This window comes from Chiloscyllium plagiosum, unplaced genomic scaffold, assembly GCF_037043375.1.
Source record: "Chiloscyllium plagiosum isolate Xiang-an unplaced genomic scaffold, Cpla_swu_hap1 HiC_scaffold_25, whole genome shotgun sequence".
Taxonomy (NCBI): Eukaryota; Metazoa; Chordata; class Chondrichthyes; order Orectolobiformes; family Hemiscylliidae; genus Chiloscyllium; species Chiloscyllium plagiosum.
In genome coordinates this window covers 54,765,899-54,784,034 of record NW_028270163.1, presented here as the reverse complement: position 1 = coordinate 54,784,034, position 18,136 = coordinate 54,765,899, and the positions used below count along the sequence as shown (strand labels likewise).

The 18,136-nt window shown below is 43.3% G+C and overlaps 2 protein-coding genes across 3 annotated transcripts in view; both read right to left on the bottom strand.

The window, feature by feature from the left end:
• tex2 (testis expressed 2) overlaps nucleotides 1-17,312 on the bottom strand; it is a 90,435-nt gene extending 73,123 nt beyond the window's left edge. For both annotated transcript variants that reach the window (XM_088000745.1, XM_043715090.2), the window contains exon 1: nucleotides 15,690-17,312. In XM_088000745.1, coding sequence (XP_087856871.1) covers nucleotides 15,690-17,312 — 1,623 coding nt within the window. The remainder of the gene's footprint in view (nucleotides 1-15,689) is intronic.
• The window catches only part of LOC122562356 (myeloid-associated differentiation marker homolog), a 106,593-nt gene continuing 105,677 nt past the window's right edge, over nucleotides 17,221-18,136 (bottom strand). Inside the window, exon 2 of the mRNA XM_088000746.1 lies at nucleotides 17,221-17,337. The gene's annotated coding sequence lies outside the window, so the exon portion shown is untranslated. The remainder of the gene's footprint in view (nucleotides 17,338-18,136) is intronic.

The window sequence follows — 18,136 nt, the reverse complement described above, 5'->3', positions numbered from 1 at the left end:
GGTCTGGTCTACATATGACTTCAGACACAAAGCAATGTGGTTGACTCTTAAATGCCTTTTGGGCAATTAGAGATGGGAAATAATTACTGCCTGGCCATGAATGACTATAACCAAAAAAAAACTCCTAGTGACCTACCATTCATTGTGTACATCTGTTCCTTCTTAATCCTCCTTAATTACTTCGTACTTATCAGGATTAAATTGCATCTTCAATTATATTTCTTGGCTGTTTACCCTCCTAATGTTTGGCCAACTTTTATAAGTACTCCCTCACAGTCTTCACTCCTGAACCGCCTGACCCTGTATTTAATACTCTGTACTTAACCTATACTTCCTCCTTCTTCTTTATCAAACTCTCACTATCCATCGACATCCAGGGGTCCCTAGCCTTGCTACCCTTGGCCTTCACTTGGGGTTTGGAGAGGCAATGGACTAGTGGTATTATCACTGCATTGTTAATCCACAAACCCAGGTAATGTTCTGGGGACTCGGCTTTGAATCCTGCCACAGCAGATGATGAAAATTGAATTCAATTTTTTAAAAAATCTGGAATTAAGAATCTAATGACGACCATAACGATAAATTATTGAGAGTTGGAAATCTGGATTACTAATGTCCTTTAAGGAAGGAAATAGTCATCCCTACCCAGTCTGGCCCACAAGTGACTCCAGACCCACAGCAATGTGGTTAACTCTCAACTGCCCTCTGGACAATTTGGTAAAGGTAATAAATGTTGGTCCTTGTCCAGTGAATGAATAAAGCAAAACATTTAAAGGAACACAATGGGCTCTGAACTCCCACTACACTAGTTTCAAAGACTCCCACTTTCCAAATGCACACTTACCCACAAGTAGTTGCTCCCAGTCTATGTTTGTAGGATCTTGTTAAAATTGGCCTTACCCCAAGAATAGACACAACTTCTGCACTGTCCTTATTCCTTTCCATAATGACTTTGAAGCTTATAGAATTATGGTTGCTATTCCCAAAATCTTCACCTACTGACCCTTCAACCACTTGACTGGCTTCATTGCCTAGGATTATTACCTCATCTCTGGTAGGACCATCTATGTTCTGGCACAAAAAGCTCTCCTAGATGTACGATAAAAATTCACCCCAACTGATCCTTTATCACTAAGGCAATCCCAGTTAATGATAGCAAAGTTGAAATCCCCTCCTATTCTTACCCTATTCCTTTCACACGTCTGTGATTTGCTTATGTTTCTGTTCTTCTGTCTCCCTCTGTCTATTGGGAAGACTGTTGTATAATCCCATCAAAGTAATTGCCCCGTCTCATTTCAAAGCTCTACCCAGATGACTTCATTTGAACAGCTTCTAAGACATCCTCCCCTATTGCAGTAATGGTGTCCTTTATCAATGCTCCCATCTCTCTTACATCCACCAACCCAGTATCACACCTGAAACTTCTATACGGTGGAATGTTGAGTTGCCAGTCCTGTCCTTGCTACAAACTTGCATTCTTTTTTAAAAAGAACAAAGCAAGTACTGTTCACTCTGTACAGTTTCAGTGCACTAAGTTTTCATGTTCTATTTACTGAAGTCATATGATTTGTGAACCATCGATAGTACATAGAAGGAAATATCGAACTAGATTTACAGGCCATATTTTGTTCACAATTAGGAAAAGTAAGTTGTTGAGTTGCATGAGTTCATTGCTCAAATGTAGGAAATGCAGCAAATTGCACATAGCAAGCTCCCAAAAGTATTAATGAGTGGTTAAACCATTTGTATTATAGCCTTCATTAAGGTGAAAAAATATTGGCCACGACTGCATGCAAATTCCCCTGCTCCTTTTCAATTAATGTCATTCACCTTAGGAGACAATTGAGGCCTTAGTTTAATAACTAAACATTTACAATGCTTTGAAAATGCCTCATTTGGAATATTCTGAGATCATGAAAGACATTACATAAGACATTAGTCTCCCATTTTTACAACTGGAGACTAAACAGAAGACTCAGATGGAAGTAGAATTAACAATCCCAGCTGACTTTCCAGAAACTAGCACACACTAATTACTGAAGAATCTTCAAAGGCTTTTGGCAAAAATCAACAACCTTGTTTGAATTTCAAAAAATCCATTACTTCCAGGACATCCATTCAATCGTGCTGCTTTATTTACAATTTAAATGAGATTTCTGATTGAGTGTCATTATTTTAAGTAAATTATTTCAATAAAATAAATGAGACTTAGCCTTCACTCCCATGAATAATTCAGAAGCTGACACAATGCAATGTTGCATTATTGCAATTGGCTTCTAAACATATTAACAGATCGATAGTATAATGCAGGATATGTCAGTTTATGAGGACCTAATCCTATCATTTCATCTGAAACAAAAAATAGAATCATAGAATTCCCTATAATGTAGAAATAGGGCATTTGGCCCATCAAGTCTCCATCGAGCCTCCGAACAGCATCCCACCCAGACCCAAAAGCCCATTAATTCCCTGTAACCCCGTACTTACCATGGTTAATCCACCTAGCCTGCAAATCCCTGGACACTATGGGGCAATTTAGCACTGCCAATCCACTTAACCTATATATCTTTGGACCACGGAGGAAACTGGAGCACTTAACAGAAACCCACAAAGACATGGGGAGAACATGCAAGCTCCACACAGTCACTCAAGGCTGGAATGTAACCTGGTGCCTGGCGCAGTGGGGCAGCAATGCTAACCACTGAGCCACTGTGCCATCCAGAAGGGTCAACACAGATCTAATTTCCTAGATTTTAAATATTATTCAAATAATAAATATAAGCATAATTTTCATTACTAGACAGAACATTAAAACAGAAATCTTAGTATACTAAACTGCCCATCTTATGACAGTAATCAGGTAATAACTTACATTTTAAGAGCAACCAGTCAGTCTGATAGGAAGGTTGTTTACTCATAGAACATAGAACATAGAACATAGAAGAATACAGCGCAGTACAGGCCCTTGGGCCCTCGATGTTGCGCCGATCCAAGCCCACCTAAACTACACTAACCCACTATCCTCCATATACCTATCCAATGCCCTCTTAAATGCCCATAAAGAGGGAGAGTCCACCACTGTTACTGGCAGGGCATTCCATGAACTAACGACTCGCTGAGTGAAGAACCTACCCCTAACATCAGTCCTATATCTACCCCCCCTTAATTTAAAGCTATGCCCCCTTGTAATACCCGACTCAATACGCGGGAAAAGGTTCATACTGTCGACCCTATCTAACCCCCTAATCATCTTGTACACCTCAATCAAGTCACCCCTAAACCTTCTTTTCTCTAGTGAAAACAGCCCCAAGTGCCTCAGTCTTTCCTCATACGATTTTCCTTCCATACCAGGCAACATCCTGGTAAACCTCCTCTGCACCCGTTCCAATGCCTCCACATCCTTCCTATAGTATGGCGACCAAAACTGCACACAATATTCCAGATGCGGCCGTACCAGAGTCTTATACAACTGCATCATGACCTCAGGACTCCGGAACTCAATTCCTCTACCAATAAAAGCCAGTACGCCATATGCCTTCCTCACCGCACTATTTACCTGGGTGGCAACTTTCAGAGATCTGTGTACATGGACACCAAGATCCCTCTGCTCATCCACACTACCAAGTATCCGACCATTAGCCCAGTACCCCATCTTTTTGTTATTCTTCCCAAAGTGAATCACCTCGCACTTAGCTACATTGAATTCCATCTGCCACCTTTCTGCCCAGCTCTGCAGCTTCTCTATATCCTGCTGTAACCTGCCACATGCTTCCTCACTGTCAACAACTCCTCCGACTTTCGTGTCATCCGCAAACTTGCTCACCCAACCTTCTAACCCCTCTTCCAGGTCATTTATAAAAATGACAAACAGCAATGGTCCCAAAACAGATCCTTGCGGAACACCGCTAGTGACGGCACTCCATGAAGAAACTTTGCCATCAACTACTACCCTCTGTCTTCTTCCATCCAGCCAATTCCTAATCCAAACCTCCAACTCACCCTCAATGCCATATCTCCGTATTTTCTGCAGTAGCCTACCATGGGGAACCTTATCAAACGCCTTACTAAAATCCATATATACCACATCTACCGCTTTCCCCTCATCAACCTCCTTCGTCACCTTTTCAAAGAATTCAATAAGGTTTGTGAGGCACGACTTGCCCTTCACAAAACCATGCTGACTATCCTTGATCACATTATTCCTATCTAGATGTGCATAAATCCTATCCCTTACAATTCTCTCTAAGACTTTGCCCACAACAGAAGTGAGACTCACCGGCCTATAGTTACTAGGGCTATCCCTACTCCCCTTTTTGAACAAGGGAACCACATTTGCTATCCTCCAGTCTTCTGGCACTACTCCTGTAGACAAAGAGGACATAAAAATCAAGGCCAATGGCTCTGCAATCTCCTCCCTTGCTTCCCAGAGAATCCTAGGATAAATAACTCAAAGGCCTTCTCAAAATGAGATAAAAATGGTTGCAGAAGGAAATCCCAGAAAATAAGACAAAGGTGGTTGAAGACTGAATGACCAATGGTGGGACAAAGGGTCAGAATATGATATATTAAAGTTTACAACTGATAGATGTAAAAGCTAGACAACTAGAAAGGTTGCAGAGCTGGAACAGTGAGCAATTATTTATTTAGCAAATACAAATCTTCAAAGCCAAGACACAGTCTCTTTGTTTATTGAGTTCAAAGTTATTAGATTGCCACATAAGTCTGCAGAAGAGAAGTGCATAAGGGACATATACTGAGGCTCCAGCTGAGGATGTTGGCTGCACAGGGGCCTGGATTGTCGAACTGGTTTTGGAGGAACCACTCTCATGGTGGTAGTTCAAAGCTGGCCATCTGATAGATGGGCTTTGTCACAAGAAACATGTTCATGACTTCCTGTGTTTTGCATTCCTTCATCCATAGGATCCTTGTTAATAGATCTTTCTCAGGAAGTGGATAACTCTTTTTTAAAAATTTGGGTGGCACAGTGGCTCAGTGCTTTGCACTGTTGCCTCATGGAACCAGGGACCCGGATTTGATTCCAACCTCGGACGACTGCCTGTGTGGAGTTTGCACATTCTCCCAGTGTCTGCATGGGTTTCCTCCAGGTGCTCCAGTTTCCTCCCACAATCCAAACATGTGCAGGTTAGGTGAATTGGCCATGCTAAATTGCCCATGCTAAATTGCCCATAGGGTTCAGGGATGTGTAGGGTGTGTGCATTAGTCAGGAGTAAACATAGACTAATATGGGTCGGGGCAATGGGTTACTCTTCAGAGGGTCGATGTGGACTTGTTGGGCCAAAGGACCTGTTTCCACACTGTAGGGATTCTATGATTCTAAGTGCATTCCACAAGAGGCACCAAGATAGAAGGTAGGCAGTCGGTGGGTTGCAGGTCATCAGAGTATAATTGAAATACAGCACTAAAGGTTTAAACCAGCTGGATTTTGACATGTGGATGTGTAGGGAAGCAATTGTACATGGACAGAAAGCCAGGTGAAGAGTATTGAAGTGTTCAAATTATGATAAGCCAAGCAAAGATTTGTAGCTAAACAAGAGAATTTGAAAGTACTGCATTGTGTCAAGCAATGACCATCTAACAACAGAACCTAATCATCACACCCAGATGTTCAAGGATACTACCACTGCTGATCCCTCACTGTATGATGAAATACTAATTTCCCTGGATGGGTGAAGATCCAACAACACTCAAGAAGCTTGACACCATCCAGGATTAAGCAGCTCACTTTACTGGAACCCCATCAACAATCATAAACATTCACTCCTTTCACCATGATGCACAGTGGCAGTAGTTTACACCATCTACAAGATTTGCTGCGCATGTACAGAAGAAATTCACCAAGGCTCCTTAGACAGCACCTTCGAAATCCACAACTACCATCACACAGAAATACAAGAGCAGCAGATACATGGGAACACCAAAGTGCTTCACTTTGGAAGGTCAAATTTGAATGCAGAATGCAGGGTTCAAGGCAGGATTCTTGGCAGTGTAGAGGTACTGAGAGATTTTGGGGTCCATGTCCACAGATACCTCCAAGTTGCCACCCAGCTTAAGAGGATTGTTAAGAAGAAGGAATATGGTTTTTTGGCTTTCATTAGCAGAGAAATTAAGTTTAAGAGCCCAGAGGTTATGCTGCAGCTCTATAGAGTGCTGGTTAGACCAAACTTCGAATATTGTGTTCAGTTCTGGTCACCTCATTATAGGAAAGATGTGGAAATTTTAGAGAGGATGCAGAGGAGAATTATCAGGACTGGAGGGCATGTCTTAAGAAGAAAGATTGAGGGAGCTCGGGCTTTTCTCATTGGAGCAAAGAAGGATGAGCGATGACTTGATAACGGTGTACAGGATGACGACAACCATGATGTGGAGGTGCCAGTATTGGACTGGAGTGGACAAAGTTAAAAATTGGGCTGCATGGTGGCACAGTGGTTAGCATTGCTGCCTCACAGTGCTAGAGACCCGGGTTCAATTCCCGCCTCAGGCAACTGTCTGTGTGGAGTTTGCACATTCTCCCCGTGTCTGTGTGGGTTTCCTCTGGGTGCTCTGGTTTCCTCCCACAGTCCAAAAATGTGCAGGTTAGGTAAATTGGCCATGCTAAATTGCCCGTGGTGTTAGGTGAAGGGGTAAATGTAGGGGAATGGGTCTGGGTAGGTTACTCTTCGGAGGGTCGGTGTGGACTTGTTGGGCCGAAGGGCCTGTTTTCCCACTGTAAGTAATCTAATCTAATCTAGAGGCAAAAGTAATCTAACCTAATGTAGAGGTTTATTTGGAAGTACTAGCTTTCAGAGCGCTGCTCCTTCATCAGGTAGAGGAATAGGGTAGGGAACTGGATCTGGGTGGGTTATTCTTTGGAGGGTCGGGGTGGACTATTGAAGGGCCTGTTTCCACACTGTAGGGTTTCTATTCTATTCTATTCAAGGTAGCTGAGGCATAGATAAAGTGGATAGCCAGAGAATTTTTCCCAGGGCGGAAATGTCTTTCACGAGAGATCATAATTTTAAGGTGATTGGAGGAAGATTTAGGGAAGATGTCAGAGGTAGGTTCTTTGCACAGAGAGTGGTGGGTTCGTGGAATGCACTGACAGCAGTGGTAGTAGTAGAGTCAGATACATTAGAGACATTTAAGGACTCTTGGATAGACACATGGAAGATAGTACATTGAACGGTATGGAAGTTAGTCTGATCTTAGAGTAGGATAAAAGACTGGCACAACATAGAGGGCTGAAGGGTCTGTACTGTTCAATGGTCTAAATCACCCACAACCTCCTCGCCAAGTCATATACCATCCTGATTTGTAAATGCATATTGCCAGTCCTTCAACGTTGCTTGGACAAAAATCTGGAACTCTTATTCCTTGTAGCATATTGGGTGTTCACACACTCCAACAACTGAAGGCAGCTTACCACTACCATCTCAAAGTTAATTAGGAATGAGCAATAAATGCTGGCTTAGCAAGCAGCACATGCATCACTTGAATAATTTAAAAAAAATGTTTCCTGCATCTCAAACTAGCTTACATTTTAATACTTGTCGAGAGCAGAGGGAGAGAGGAGGAGGGGAGGGGAGGAGAGGAGAGGAGAGGAGAGGAGAGGAGAGGAGAGGAGAGGAGAGGAGAGGAGAGGAGAGGAGAGGAGAGGAGAGGAGAGGAGAAGAGGGGAAGGGGGGAAGGGGGGAAGGGGGGAAGGGGGGAAGGGGGGAAGGGGGGAAGGGGGGAAGGGGGTAAGAGGGGAAGGGGGGAAGAGGGGAAGGGGGGAAGAGGGGAAGAGGGGAAGAGGGGAAGAGGGGAAGAGGGGAAGAGGGGAAGAGGGGAGAGGGGAAGGGGGAAGGGGGGAGAGGGGAAGGGGGAACAGGGGAAGGGGGAAGAGGGGAAGGGGGAAAGAGGGGAGAGGACAAGGATTGGCATTTAGTGGTTGAGGCTGGTTTTCAGCATGATGGTCTTTTCAGCCACTGTTCAAAATTTGGCATGGGAAAACGCAGCTGGCAGAAACCCCATCCTAATGTTCAGCAGCTTCAAATAGATAAGTCTGGCTATTCTTTAGCTAGAGCTGGAAAAGTCTTGCTGGAAAAACGCAGCAGGTCAGGCAGCATCCAGGGAACAGGAGAATCGACGTTTCGGGCATAAGCCCTTCTTCAGGAATGAGGAAAGTTTGTCCAGCAGGCTAAGATAAAAGATAGGGAGGAGGGACTTGGGGGAGGGGCGTCGGGAATGTGATAGGTGGAAAGAGGTCAAGGTGAGGGTGATAGGTCAGACTGGGGTGGGGGCGGAGAGGTCGGGGAGAAGAATGCAGGTTAGGAAGGCGGTGCTGAATTTGATGGATTTGACTGAGACAGGGTGGGGGGAGGGGAAATGAGGAAACTGGTGAAATCCGAGTTCATCCCTTGTGGTTGGAGGGTTCCTAGCCGGAAGATGAGGCGTTCTTCCTCCAACCGTCATTTTGTTGTGGTCTTGACGATGGAGGAGTCCAAAGACCTGCATATCCTTGGTGGAGTGGGAGGGGGAATTGAAATGTTGAGCTACAGGGTGGTTGGGTTGGTTGGTCCGGGTGTCCCAGAGGTGTTCTCTGAAACGCTCCGCAAGTAGCTGGCCTGTCTCCCCAATATAGAGGAGGCCACATCGGGTGCAGAGGATTCAATAGATGATATGTGTGGAGGTGCAGGTGAATCTGTGGCGGATATGGAAGTTTCCTTTGGGGCCTTGGACGGAGGTGAGGGGGGAGGTGTGGGCGCAAGTCTTGCACCTCCTGCGGTTGCAGGGGAAGGTGCCGGGAGTGGAGGTTGGGTTGGTGGGGGGTGTGGATCTGACGAGGGAGTCACGGAGGGAGTGGTCTTTACGGAATGCTGATAGGGGAGGGGAGGGAAATATATCCTTGGTGGTGGGGTCCGTTTGGAGGTAGCGGAAATGACGGCGGATGATGCGCTGTACATGGAGATTGGTGGGGTGGTAGGTGAGGACCAGTGGGGTTCTGTCCTGGTGGCGGTTGGAGGGGCGGGGTTCAAGGGCGGAGGAGCGGGAAGTGGAAGAGATGCGGTGAAGGGCATCGTCGACCACGTCGGGGGGGAAATTGCGGTCCTTGAAGAAGGAGGCCATCTGGGTTGTGCGTTTTTGGAACTGGTCCTCCTGGGAGCAGATGCGGCGGAGTCGAAGGAATTGGGAGAATGGGATGGCGTTTTTACAGGGGGCAGGATGGGAGGAGGTGTAGTCCAGGTAGCTGTGGGAGTCGGTCGGTTTGTAGTAGATGTCCGTGTTGATTCGGTCGCCTGAGATAGAAATAGAAAGGTCGAGGAAGGGGAGGGAGGAATCTGAGACTGTCCAGGTGAATTTGAGGTCGGGGTGGAAGGTGTTGGTGAAGTGGATGAACTGTTCAACCTCCTCGTGGGAGCACGAGGCGGCGCCGATACAGTCATCGATGTAGCGGAGGAAAAAGTGGGGGGTGGGGCCAGTGTAGTTGCGGAAGATGGATTGTTCCACATATCCTACGAAGAGGCAGGCATAGCTGGGGCCCATGCGGGTGCCCATGGCGTACTCCTTTCGTTTGGAGGAAGTGGGAGTAATAGCAGCAATTTCTCATTAAAATATCCATTACAAAAATTCCACAGTAACTGCTGCATATAGAAGGTTCATTAGTTAGTCTAGCTGAAAATAACCTGAGCATTCTTTATCTACAAAACGATGTCAACGACTGTCATCCCGCTAGACTGCATTAGACAAATTCCTTTGAATTTGAAATCAATAAGGACAACTTAATGCTTGAAAAATTGATTTGAAGCACCTAAATGCAGATACTAAAGCTTTGACATGACTAACAGTACATTTTCTCCTTCCTAATACTTAAAAGAGAGGAGTTATGATCAAATCAAATAAAAAACAGCTTCAGATTTATGTCAACCACGGATTTGGAGTGGGGAAGAATTGGTATACTGAAAGTGAGGGGGGAGGTGTGGTCGCAAGTTTTGCATTTCTTGCGGTTGCAGGGGAAGGTGCCGGGAGTGGAGGTTGGGTTGGTGGGGGGTGTGGATCTGACGAGGGAGTAGTCTTTCCTGAACGCTGACAGGGGTGGGGAGGGAAATATATCCTTGGTGGTGGGGTCTGTTTGGAGGTGGCGAAAATGGCGAAGGATGATACGATGTATCTGGAGGTTGGTGGGGTGGTAGGTGAGGACCAATGGGGTTCTGTCCTGGTGGCGATTGGAGGGGCGGGGTTCAAGGGTGGAGGAGCAGGAAGTGGAGGAGATGCGGTGGAGAGCATCGTCAACCACGTCTGAGGGGAAATTGCGGTCTTTGAAGAAGGAGGTTGTTCAGTATTGGAATTGGTCCTCCTGGGAGCAGATGTGGCGAAGGCGAAGGAATTGGGAATATAGGATGGCGTTTTTTACAGGGGGCAAGGTGGGAGGAGGTGTAATCTAGGTAGCTGTGGGAGTCAGTCGGTTTACAGTAAACGTCCGTGTTGAGTTGGTCGTCCGAGATAGAAATGGAGAGGTAGCGGAGGAAAAGGTGGGGGATGGTGCCAGTGTAGCTGCGGAAGATGGACTGTTCCACATCGATGACTGCATCGGCGCTACCTCGTGCTCCCACGAGGTTGAACAGTTCATCCACTTTACTAACACATTCCACCCGACCTCAAAATTACCTGGACTGTCTCAGACTCCTCCCTCCCCTTCCTAGACCAACCAACCCAACCGCCCCGGCTGAACACTTTAACTCCCCCTCCCACTCCGCCAAAGACATGCAGGTCCTTGGCCTCCTCTATTGCCAGATCATGGCAACACGACGCCTGGAGGAAGAGCGCCTCATCTTCCACCTAGGAACCCTCCAACCACAAGGGATGAATACAGATTTCTTCAGCTTTCTCATTTCCCCTCCCCCCACCTTGTCTCAGTCCCAACCTTCAGACTCAGCACCGCCTTCTTGACCTGCAATCTTCTTCCCGACCTCTCCGCCCCCACCCCCTCTCCGGCCTATCACCCTCACCTTAACCTCCTCCCACCTATCGTATTCCCAACGCCCCTCCCCCAAGTTCCTCCTCCCTACTTTTTATCTTAGCCTGCTTGGCACACTCTCCTCATTCCTGAAGAAGGGCTTATGCCCGAAACGTCGATTCTCCTGTTCCTTTGATGCTGCCTGACCTGCTGCGCTTTTCCAGCATCACATTTTTTAACATTAGGTAAGACCCATGTATTTATTGCAAAATCATCAATACGTTTTACTTTTGGCTCATCCAGTATATTCAATTTAAGTTAAATCTTTAAGTTTTATAACAAAAGATAGTATTTTAATCATGGGATAAAACACTTCAAAGTAAGATGCCAATTGTGCCTCTTAAGAATTGTTAGTATTTGTGTCATGTGAAGGTTTAGATCAATCTACTGAAAGTCTCAGAGTCAGGGACTGGGGGCAGAATTCCTCCAAAAGCAGGTGAAAATGAATTAAACTATCAACCTGCATGGTACTTATCCAAGCTTCAAGTTACTGAACACATGAATTATGATCTGGCAAACTAGGCAAATAAAATATATTTTCTCGACAAAGGAATTCAAGAGGAAAACAAGATTCAACTTTCAGGTTACAATTCTCCAGACAACATAAGAACAAGGCTGATGGGTCAAGGGCCAGAAAATGGGATTAGAATATTTGATGGACAAGATGGACCAAAAGGCTTCTTTTCAAGCAGTAAAAACTCTACGACACAACTATTGGAATGAGAGTTGGCCATGCATTCTCCTCTTAAATTTTGAGAGAGTATCTGCTTCCACCACTATCTCAGGCAACACATTCCACCCATCTACCACCCTCTAGGTAAAAATATCTCTCATATCTCCTGTAAACAACTTATTCCTCACTTTAAACCTATGCCCTGTGGTCTTAAACAAGTCTGCCACGGGGATCTACACTGTCCATTCCCTCATAATTATGTATACCTCAGTCAGATCACCCCCTCAGCCCACTCTGTTCAAGGAAAACAGACCCAGACTTTCCAGTCTCCTCTCATAACTGAGGCTTTCCACCCAATGCAACATCCTCACGAACCTCCTCTGCGCCCTCTGCAGTACAATCATGTCTTTCCAATATTTTAGTGACCAGAGTTGCATACAGTATTCAATCAGTGGCCTGACCAACGTTTTATATAATTATAACAAGACTTTCTTGTTCCTGTATTCTGCAGCCTGGCTAATGAAGGCAAGCATTCTGTATGCCTTCTTTGCCATCCTGCCTACCTGTGCTGAAGACTTCAGGAATCTATGGAGTTGTATACTAAGGTACCTTTGCTCCTCAGTACTCCTTAAGGACTTTCCATTCATTGTGGATGTCCTCCTATTATACCTCCCGAAATGCATCACCTCACAATTATCGGTATTCAACTCCATTCGCCATTATTCAGCCAATTTACCAACTAATCAATACCAGATTGTAGCCCGAGATCATCCTCCTCACTATCAACAATACCACCAATATTTATGTCTTTCACAAACTTACTAATTCTACATCCACATCCAAGTTATTAACGCAAATAACAAACAGCAAAGGTCCTGGCACTGAACCCTGTGGTACACTACTGGTCACAGGCTTCCAATCATAAAAACAACCCTCCACCATCACTCGTTGCCTCGTAATTGGAAGCTAATTTTGGTTCCAGTTTTCCAAATTGTTTTGGACCCGATGGGCTTTTTCCTTCTGGACTAGCCTTCCTGAAGGCCTTACTGAAGTCCATGTAAACCACATCAAATGCACCATCCTAATCAACATATTTAGTCACCTTTTCAAAAAACTCAATTAAATAGTCAGACAGAAACTCCCTCTAACAAATTAGTGCAGATTACCCCTGTTCAATCACTGCCTTTCCAAGTACTGATTAATACTGTCCTTCAGAACTTTTTCCAATATTTTTCCTACCACTGATGTCCTATCCCTACTGCCCTTCTTGAACATTAGCTATTCCCGCCAGCTGGCACTTCACCTGTGGCCAATAAGGTATTAAATATCTCCGCCAGTGCCCCAGCAATCTCTTTTGTTGCCTCCCATGGCAGCTGGGATACATCGCATCAGGTCCTGGGAGGTTGTGCACTTGTCCACCCATTAAAACTTTTCAGACCTCCTCCTTATAAATCTGAACGGGTTCTAGAACCTCACCATTCCAGCTGAAATCCCCGGCTACAATGTCTTTCCCTCCATGAATACAGATGAGAAATATTCATTTCAGACCTCACCTGCGTCCACTGGCTCCATGCTCAGGTTGCCCTTTTGGTCCCTAATAGGTTCCACACTTTCCCTGGTAATCCTCTTAAGTCTTAATATACTTATAAAATGTTTTAGGGGTTTCCCTTGATCCCATCTGCCAAAGATATTTTGTGGCCTCTCTTTGCCATCCCCATCTCCTCTTCGAGCAACTTTCTCTACTCCCTATATTTATGAAGTGCCTCCCATTAATATTCATTAAATATAAATTCTTTCATTTTCTTTACAAAACTGTCAATATCTCTTAATATTCTGGGTTCCCTGGATTCGCTGCCCTTGCTCTTCACTCTTAGAGGAACACAACGACCCTGAATTTTCAGTGCACTGCTTTTTAGACTTCCATTTTCCAAATATAGATTTACCTACAAGTAGTTTCTCCCAGTCTATGCCACATCCTGTCTGATGATACTAAAACTTGCCTAACTCAACTTTTATAGTTTTAACAAAAATAACAATATTATCTATCAAGAAAAAAAATCAAGGACTATATTATAGTAGACAAACATCAAAACCCCACAAAGAATTTATTGTTACTTCTACACCAAGGCTTCTTACGCAGGCTAGCCAATTTGCAACTGGCTGACTTCGAATGAATTTCTACATTTACCACTATGAACTGAACTATTACTTAAACTTCAGAGCAAGCACAAGTTCCTTAAACTCTGTTTCCAGCAGTCTTGCAGTATTTATTTCACAAGAGGAGCTTAACACACCTGCAACCACACCAGAGTGTATACACACACATACAGACACACACACATACACACAATCTGACTGACCCCCCTTCTGGAATGAACACACACAATCTGACTGACTCCCTTCTGAAATTGTGTGTCTCTGATGCCTGGCAACTGCACTTTTTGTCTTCTAACTTTGACTGCTTCACTTCAAGGGTTGTAAAATCTCATTACAAACAGACCTTCAGGCTTCTCAGCACAAAGCACACAGGAACAACTCTAAAAATGAAACTAAAACCATGTCTCTCACTCTCACTTCTCGAGCCTGCTCCCTCATTCAACGTTGACATTGCTGGTCACCTAACTCAGTACCCTGTTCACAGTACCCTTTGATCCCTTTAGCCCTAAGAAATATATCTAGCTCTTTCTTGAAAACATTCAATGCCTTAGTCTAAACCACTTTCTGTGCAGAATATTCTATAGGCTATAATCCTCTGGGTGAAGAATTTTCTCCTCCCCTCAGAGATAAATGGCCTAATCCATATCCTTAGACTGTCACCCCCTGGATCTGGACACCTCAGCCATTGAGAACATTTATCTCTGCCTTTACCCTGTTGAGTCCTGTTAAAATTTTACAGGTTTCTATGAGATCATCCCTCATTCTTTTAAACTCCAGTCTCTCTTAATAAGTCAGTCCTGCCACTGCAAGTCTTGTACAATGCAGCAAGATATCCTTGCTCTTGCAGATGAATCCTCTCATTATGCCTTCTTCATCTTAGTCTCAGCAACTGGTAAACAAAGACACTGGATCTTGTTGCAAGTGTACCTTTCACAATCTATCACCATTCAAATTCTAGGCTGCCTTTCTAATCACAATTAAAATTAAACTTTTAAAAAATTTATTTACAGGATGCGAGTGTCGTTGGCCAGGTCAGAATTTTTGCCCATGCTAAACTGCTGTAAAAGTCAACTGCAAGGTTTCTCTTCCATCTCCCAAGGAGCCCTTTCTGTTTTTTTCATCCACACTGCTCACCATGACATCATCAAAAAGCATGTTAATTTCCACATATATGCTGGTCTTATCACCAGTGGTTCTCAACTACTCTACTGCTTCCACTTTGTTACTCAGTTGACATCCAGTATTGGAACAGCAGAATTATCTCCCGACTAAGCACTGGCAAGACAAAACCATTGTTTTCCGTTCCTGCTGCAAACTCCACCCCCTAAGTTCTAAAGGCAGAACCAGAATATTTGCAACCTTAGTGATATTTCTGGCCCAGTGGTGAGTTTCCATCATTACAATAGTATGCTTACATTTCCATTACACTGTTTAGTTCTGCCCAATCCCAACACCTATTGTGCAGGTGAACACTGTCATGCTTTTATTCGACTAACTTGACTGTTTTAAGGCTCTCCAGATGGTTCCTCATTTTCCACTGTGAATTAACTAGAGTCCATTCTGTCCCCTTCATACCAAGTCACGCTCATCCATGACTCCTGGGGCTTACGGACTTCCATTCAAAATTTTTTTTCGTGCATGCAAATGAAAATAATTCACCTGAAATAGTCAAAATTATATTTTGAGGATATTCTTATCTATCACCTAAAGCAATATACCCATATGGACAGAAACACATTGCCTAAACATTAAAAATGTTGGAAGATTTTACAAAATATTTCAGATCACTAGTCCTGCTACAGTCATATAACTTAATAGTACAATGTTTAAATTTCAACCAAATTCCAAAGATAAATGTTTTCTAACCTTGAATATTTCTGGTTCCTTTATGTCCAGAGGTTCTGTAGTTAAATGTTCAAAATGAAGCCTTCTCTGTGACTGTTGATAGCCCTTCGACTTTCTTGGTACCACCAGCCACACAACACCAATTGCTATCATAAATCCACAGCAAATGCCTAGGAATAAACCACTTAAATAACTTGGCAGAGGGAGTACTAAATAGGAATATACAAGAATCGCATAGAGTAATAAAGTCTTAACTGGAACTTCAAGTTGCTGTTCTTCAGACTCAGTTTCACTTTGACTCAATAGTTTACTTTCACTTTCAATTGCTTCTTCTCTAGTTTGAGGTTCTAAAGCTTTGTTCACAATGATCTCTTCATCAGGTTCTATCTCAAATTCGTCAAGGTATATGTCACAGTAATCATCATCGTCCTTGCTGGCAAGTACAGAAAGTGAGCATTTTTCTAAACCTAGAGATGATGCTTTCAAAGAAATCTCCTTTGTGGTCCCCTGAGCGTTCTTAGTGTCCCCGTCTTTTGATGACTCATCCAGGGGCTTGGAACTATTTGTGTTTGGAATTGAATCTTTTGTTGAATAGTCCCCATCAGAGTCATATTCTTCTTCTTTAATGCTATAGTTGTTGTTGCTTTCCAAATGTCCATTTAAACTAGAAAGAGTGGAAAGTTCTGTTGCACTGGATGATAAAGCCTTATGTCGAAGACTACTGGTCTCATCACCAATGATCTTGTTTAAAAGTTGAAAAGGTTCATAAATAACCTCTGAGAGTCGTCTTTTGGTGTCTTCAATTCTTGCCTCCACCTCTGTTACTTTAAAAAAAGACCTACCTTCTGATGGTGAGGTGATTGGGGAAGAAGGTGCAGTCTTAGAATCTCCACCGGTGACACGAGGTTGAGTAAACTGTTTGAAGAGATGTAAATTTATTCGAGAATCAGAGGTCCTAAATGGGACAGATTCAGATTCTTGCTTTGATGTGTCCGTTGACAGAGATTTAACTAGTGTTTTCATTAAGTGCCTTGTCGTCAGAGGGGTTGTGGCTTCTTTTGGTTCTACTTCTGTTGAAAGAGATTTAACTAAACTCGAGAATGGCTTTGTGCTCGTCAATGAAGATGAAGGGACAACAGATTGCATAACAGATTTAGGTGCAGAATCAAATGTAGAAGCAGAGATTGCAGTTCCCACCTCTGAAGGCAAAGTGGTCGAAACTAACAGTTGAGCTGGTAATGAGAGTAATGGCAATGCAGTAGCAATAGTAGTAAGTGATGCAGAAGGCACCATTGCTGATGTTTCCAATGGTTCTGAAGAGGTAATTGTAAATGCTGAAGATGAAACAGTAACTGAAGTTGATGCCGGTGACATATTTGATGAGGTAGCACGCTCCGATAAAAGTTGGCCACCATGTTCACAAGTACTTTCTTTTTCTTTTAGTACTGGTACAAAACTTTGGTCTTCATGAAGAATCATAGAGGAATCTTTAAATTCTTCTTCTTCCTCCTCTTCCTCTTCTTTACCAAAGGCAGAAAAGTGTATAGTGATGGTCTCTCGAGAAATGGATCGCTGAACCTGCACTTTTGGTGATGATGATATAGAACTTGCTCTTTCTGCATAGCTACTGCTCTGACTTGTCATTGCAGTCTCATGTACGTATCACAATCTGAAAACAATGAGAAATTAATAAATTACAATCTTTGCAAAAGAAATGCATAATACACGTTCAACTTTGGTTCTCATTTGCAAGTTGATTTCTACCAATCTTTAGAATTTCTATCTTTTAACCTGTAACTGAGTCACTTTAAAGCAAAATAGTAGCAGTACCAAATAAAAGTGTAGCAGTGGAGCACTGGAATAACCACAATGTATTAGAAATAATTTTGGAATACATTCCAATTTGTTCATATTGCAGTAATATTCAACAGTGGGACAACCTAAGGTAGGAAAACCCTGGAACCTCAAAATGCTGAATTTGTGCATCAGTACTGCTAAAAACCTTTCTTTAAATCATTATTTTCACTTATGATAAACTATTCCATTTATCTTCATAGAGAAACCAAGTTAGCAAATATGTATATATTTTTATTTGTCAAATAGATTTCCATTCACCATATTTTTTGTAAAATCGTTTTTATGGAGGAATTCTGCAAAACTATGTCCCTTTATTGGTTCCTTCTCTCCAATTAGCAAACCTCCCCACTATTTTAAGTTTAAATTTCAATTAACTAGCTTAATTATAGCTTTTATGTCTGTATGAAAGAATGAATAGAAATAGAGTTCCATTTGGTTTTCCAGCTAGTTCAATAATAATTCATTTTCAGCATGTACTCAATAGGGACTAGTTCCCTGTTGGCAACTCAACATTCCGGGGTAAAGAATGTTTAGGCGAGACAGTACAGAATGCAAAAGAGGTGGTCTACTGCATTATTAATTAAGAAGTCAGTTACTGCAGTAAGGAGGAA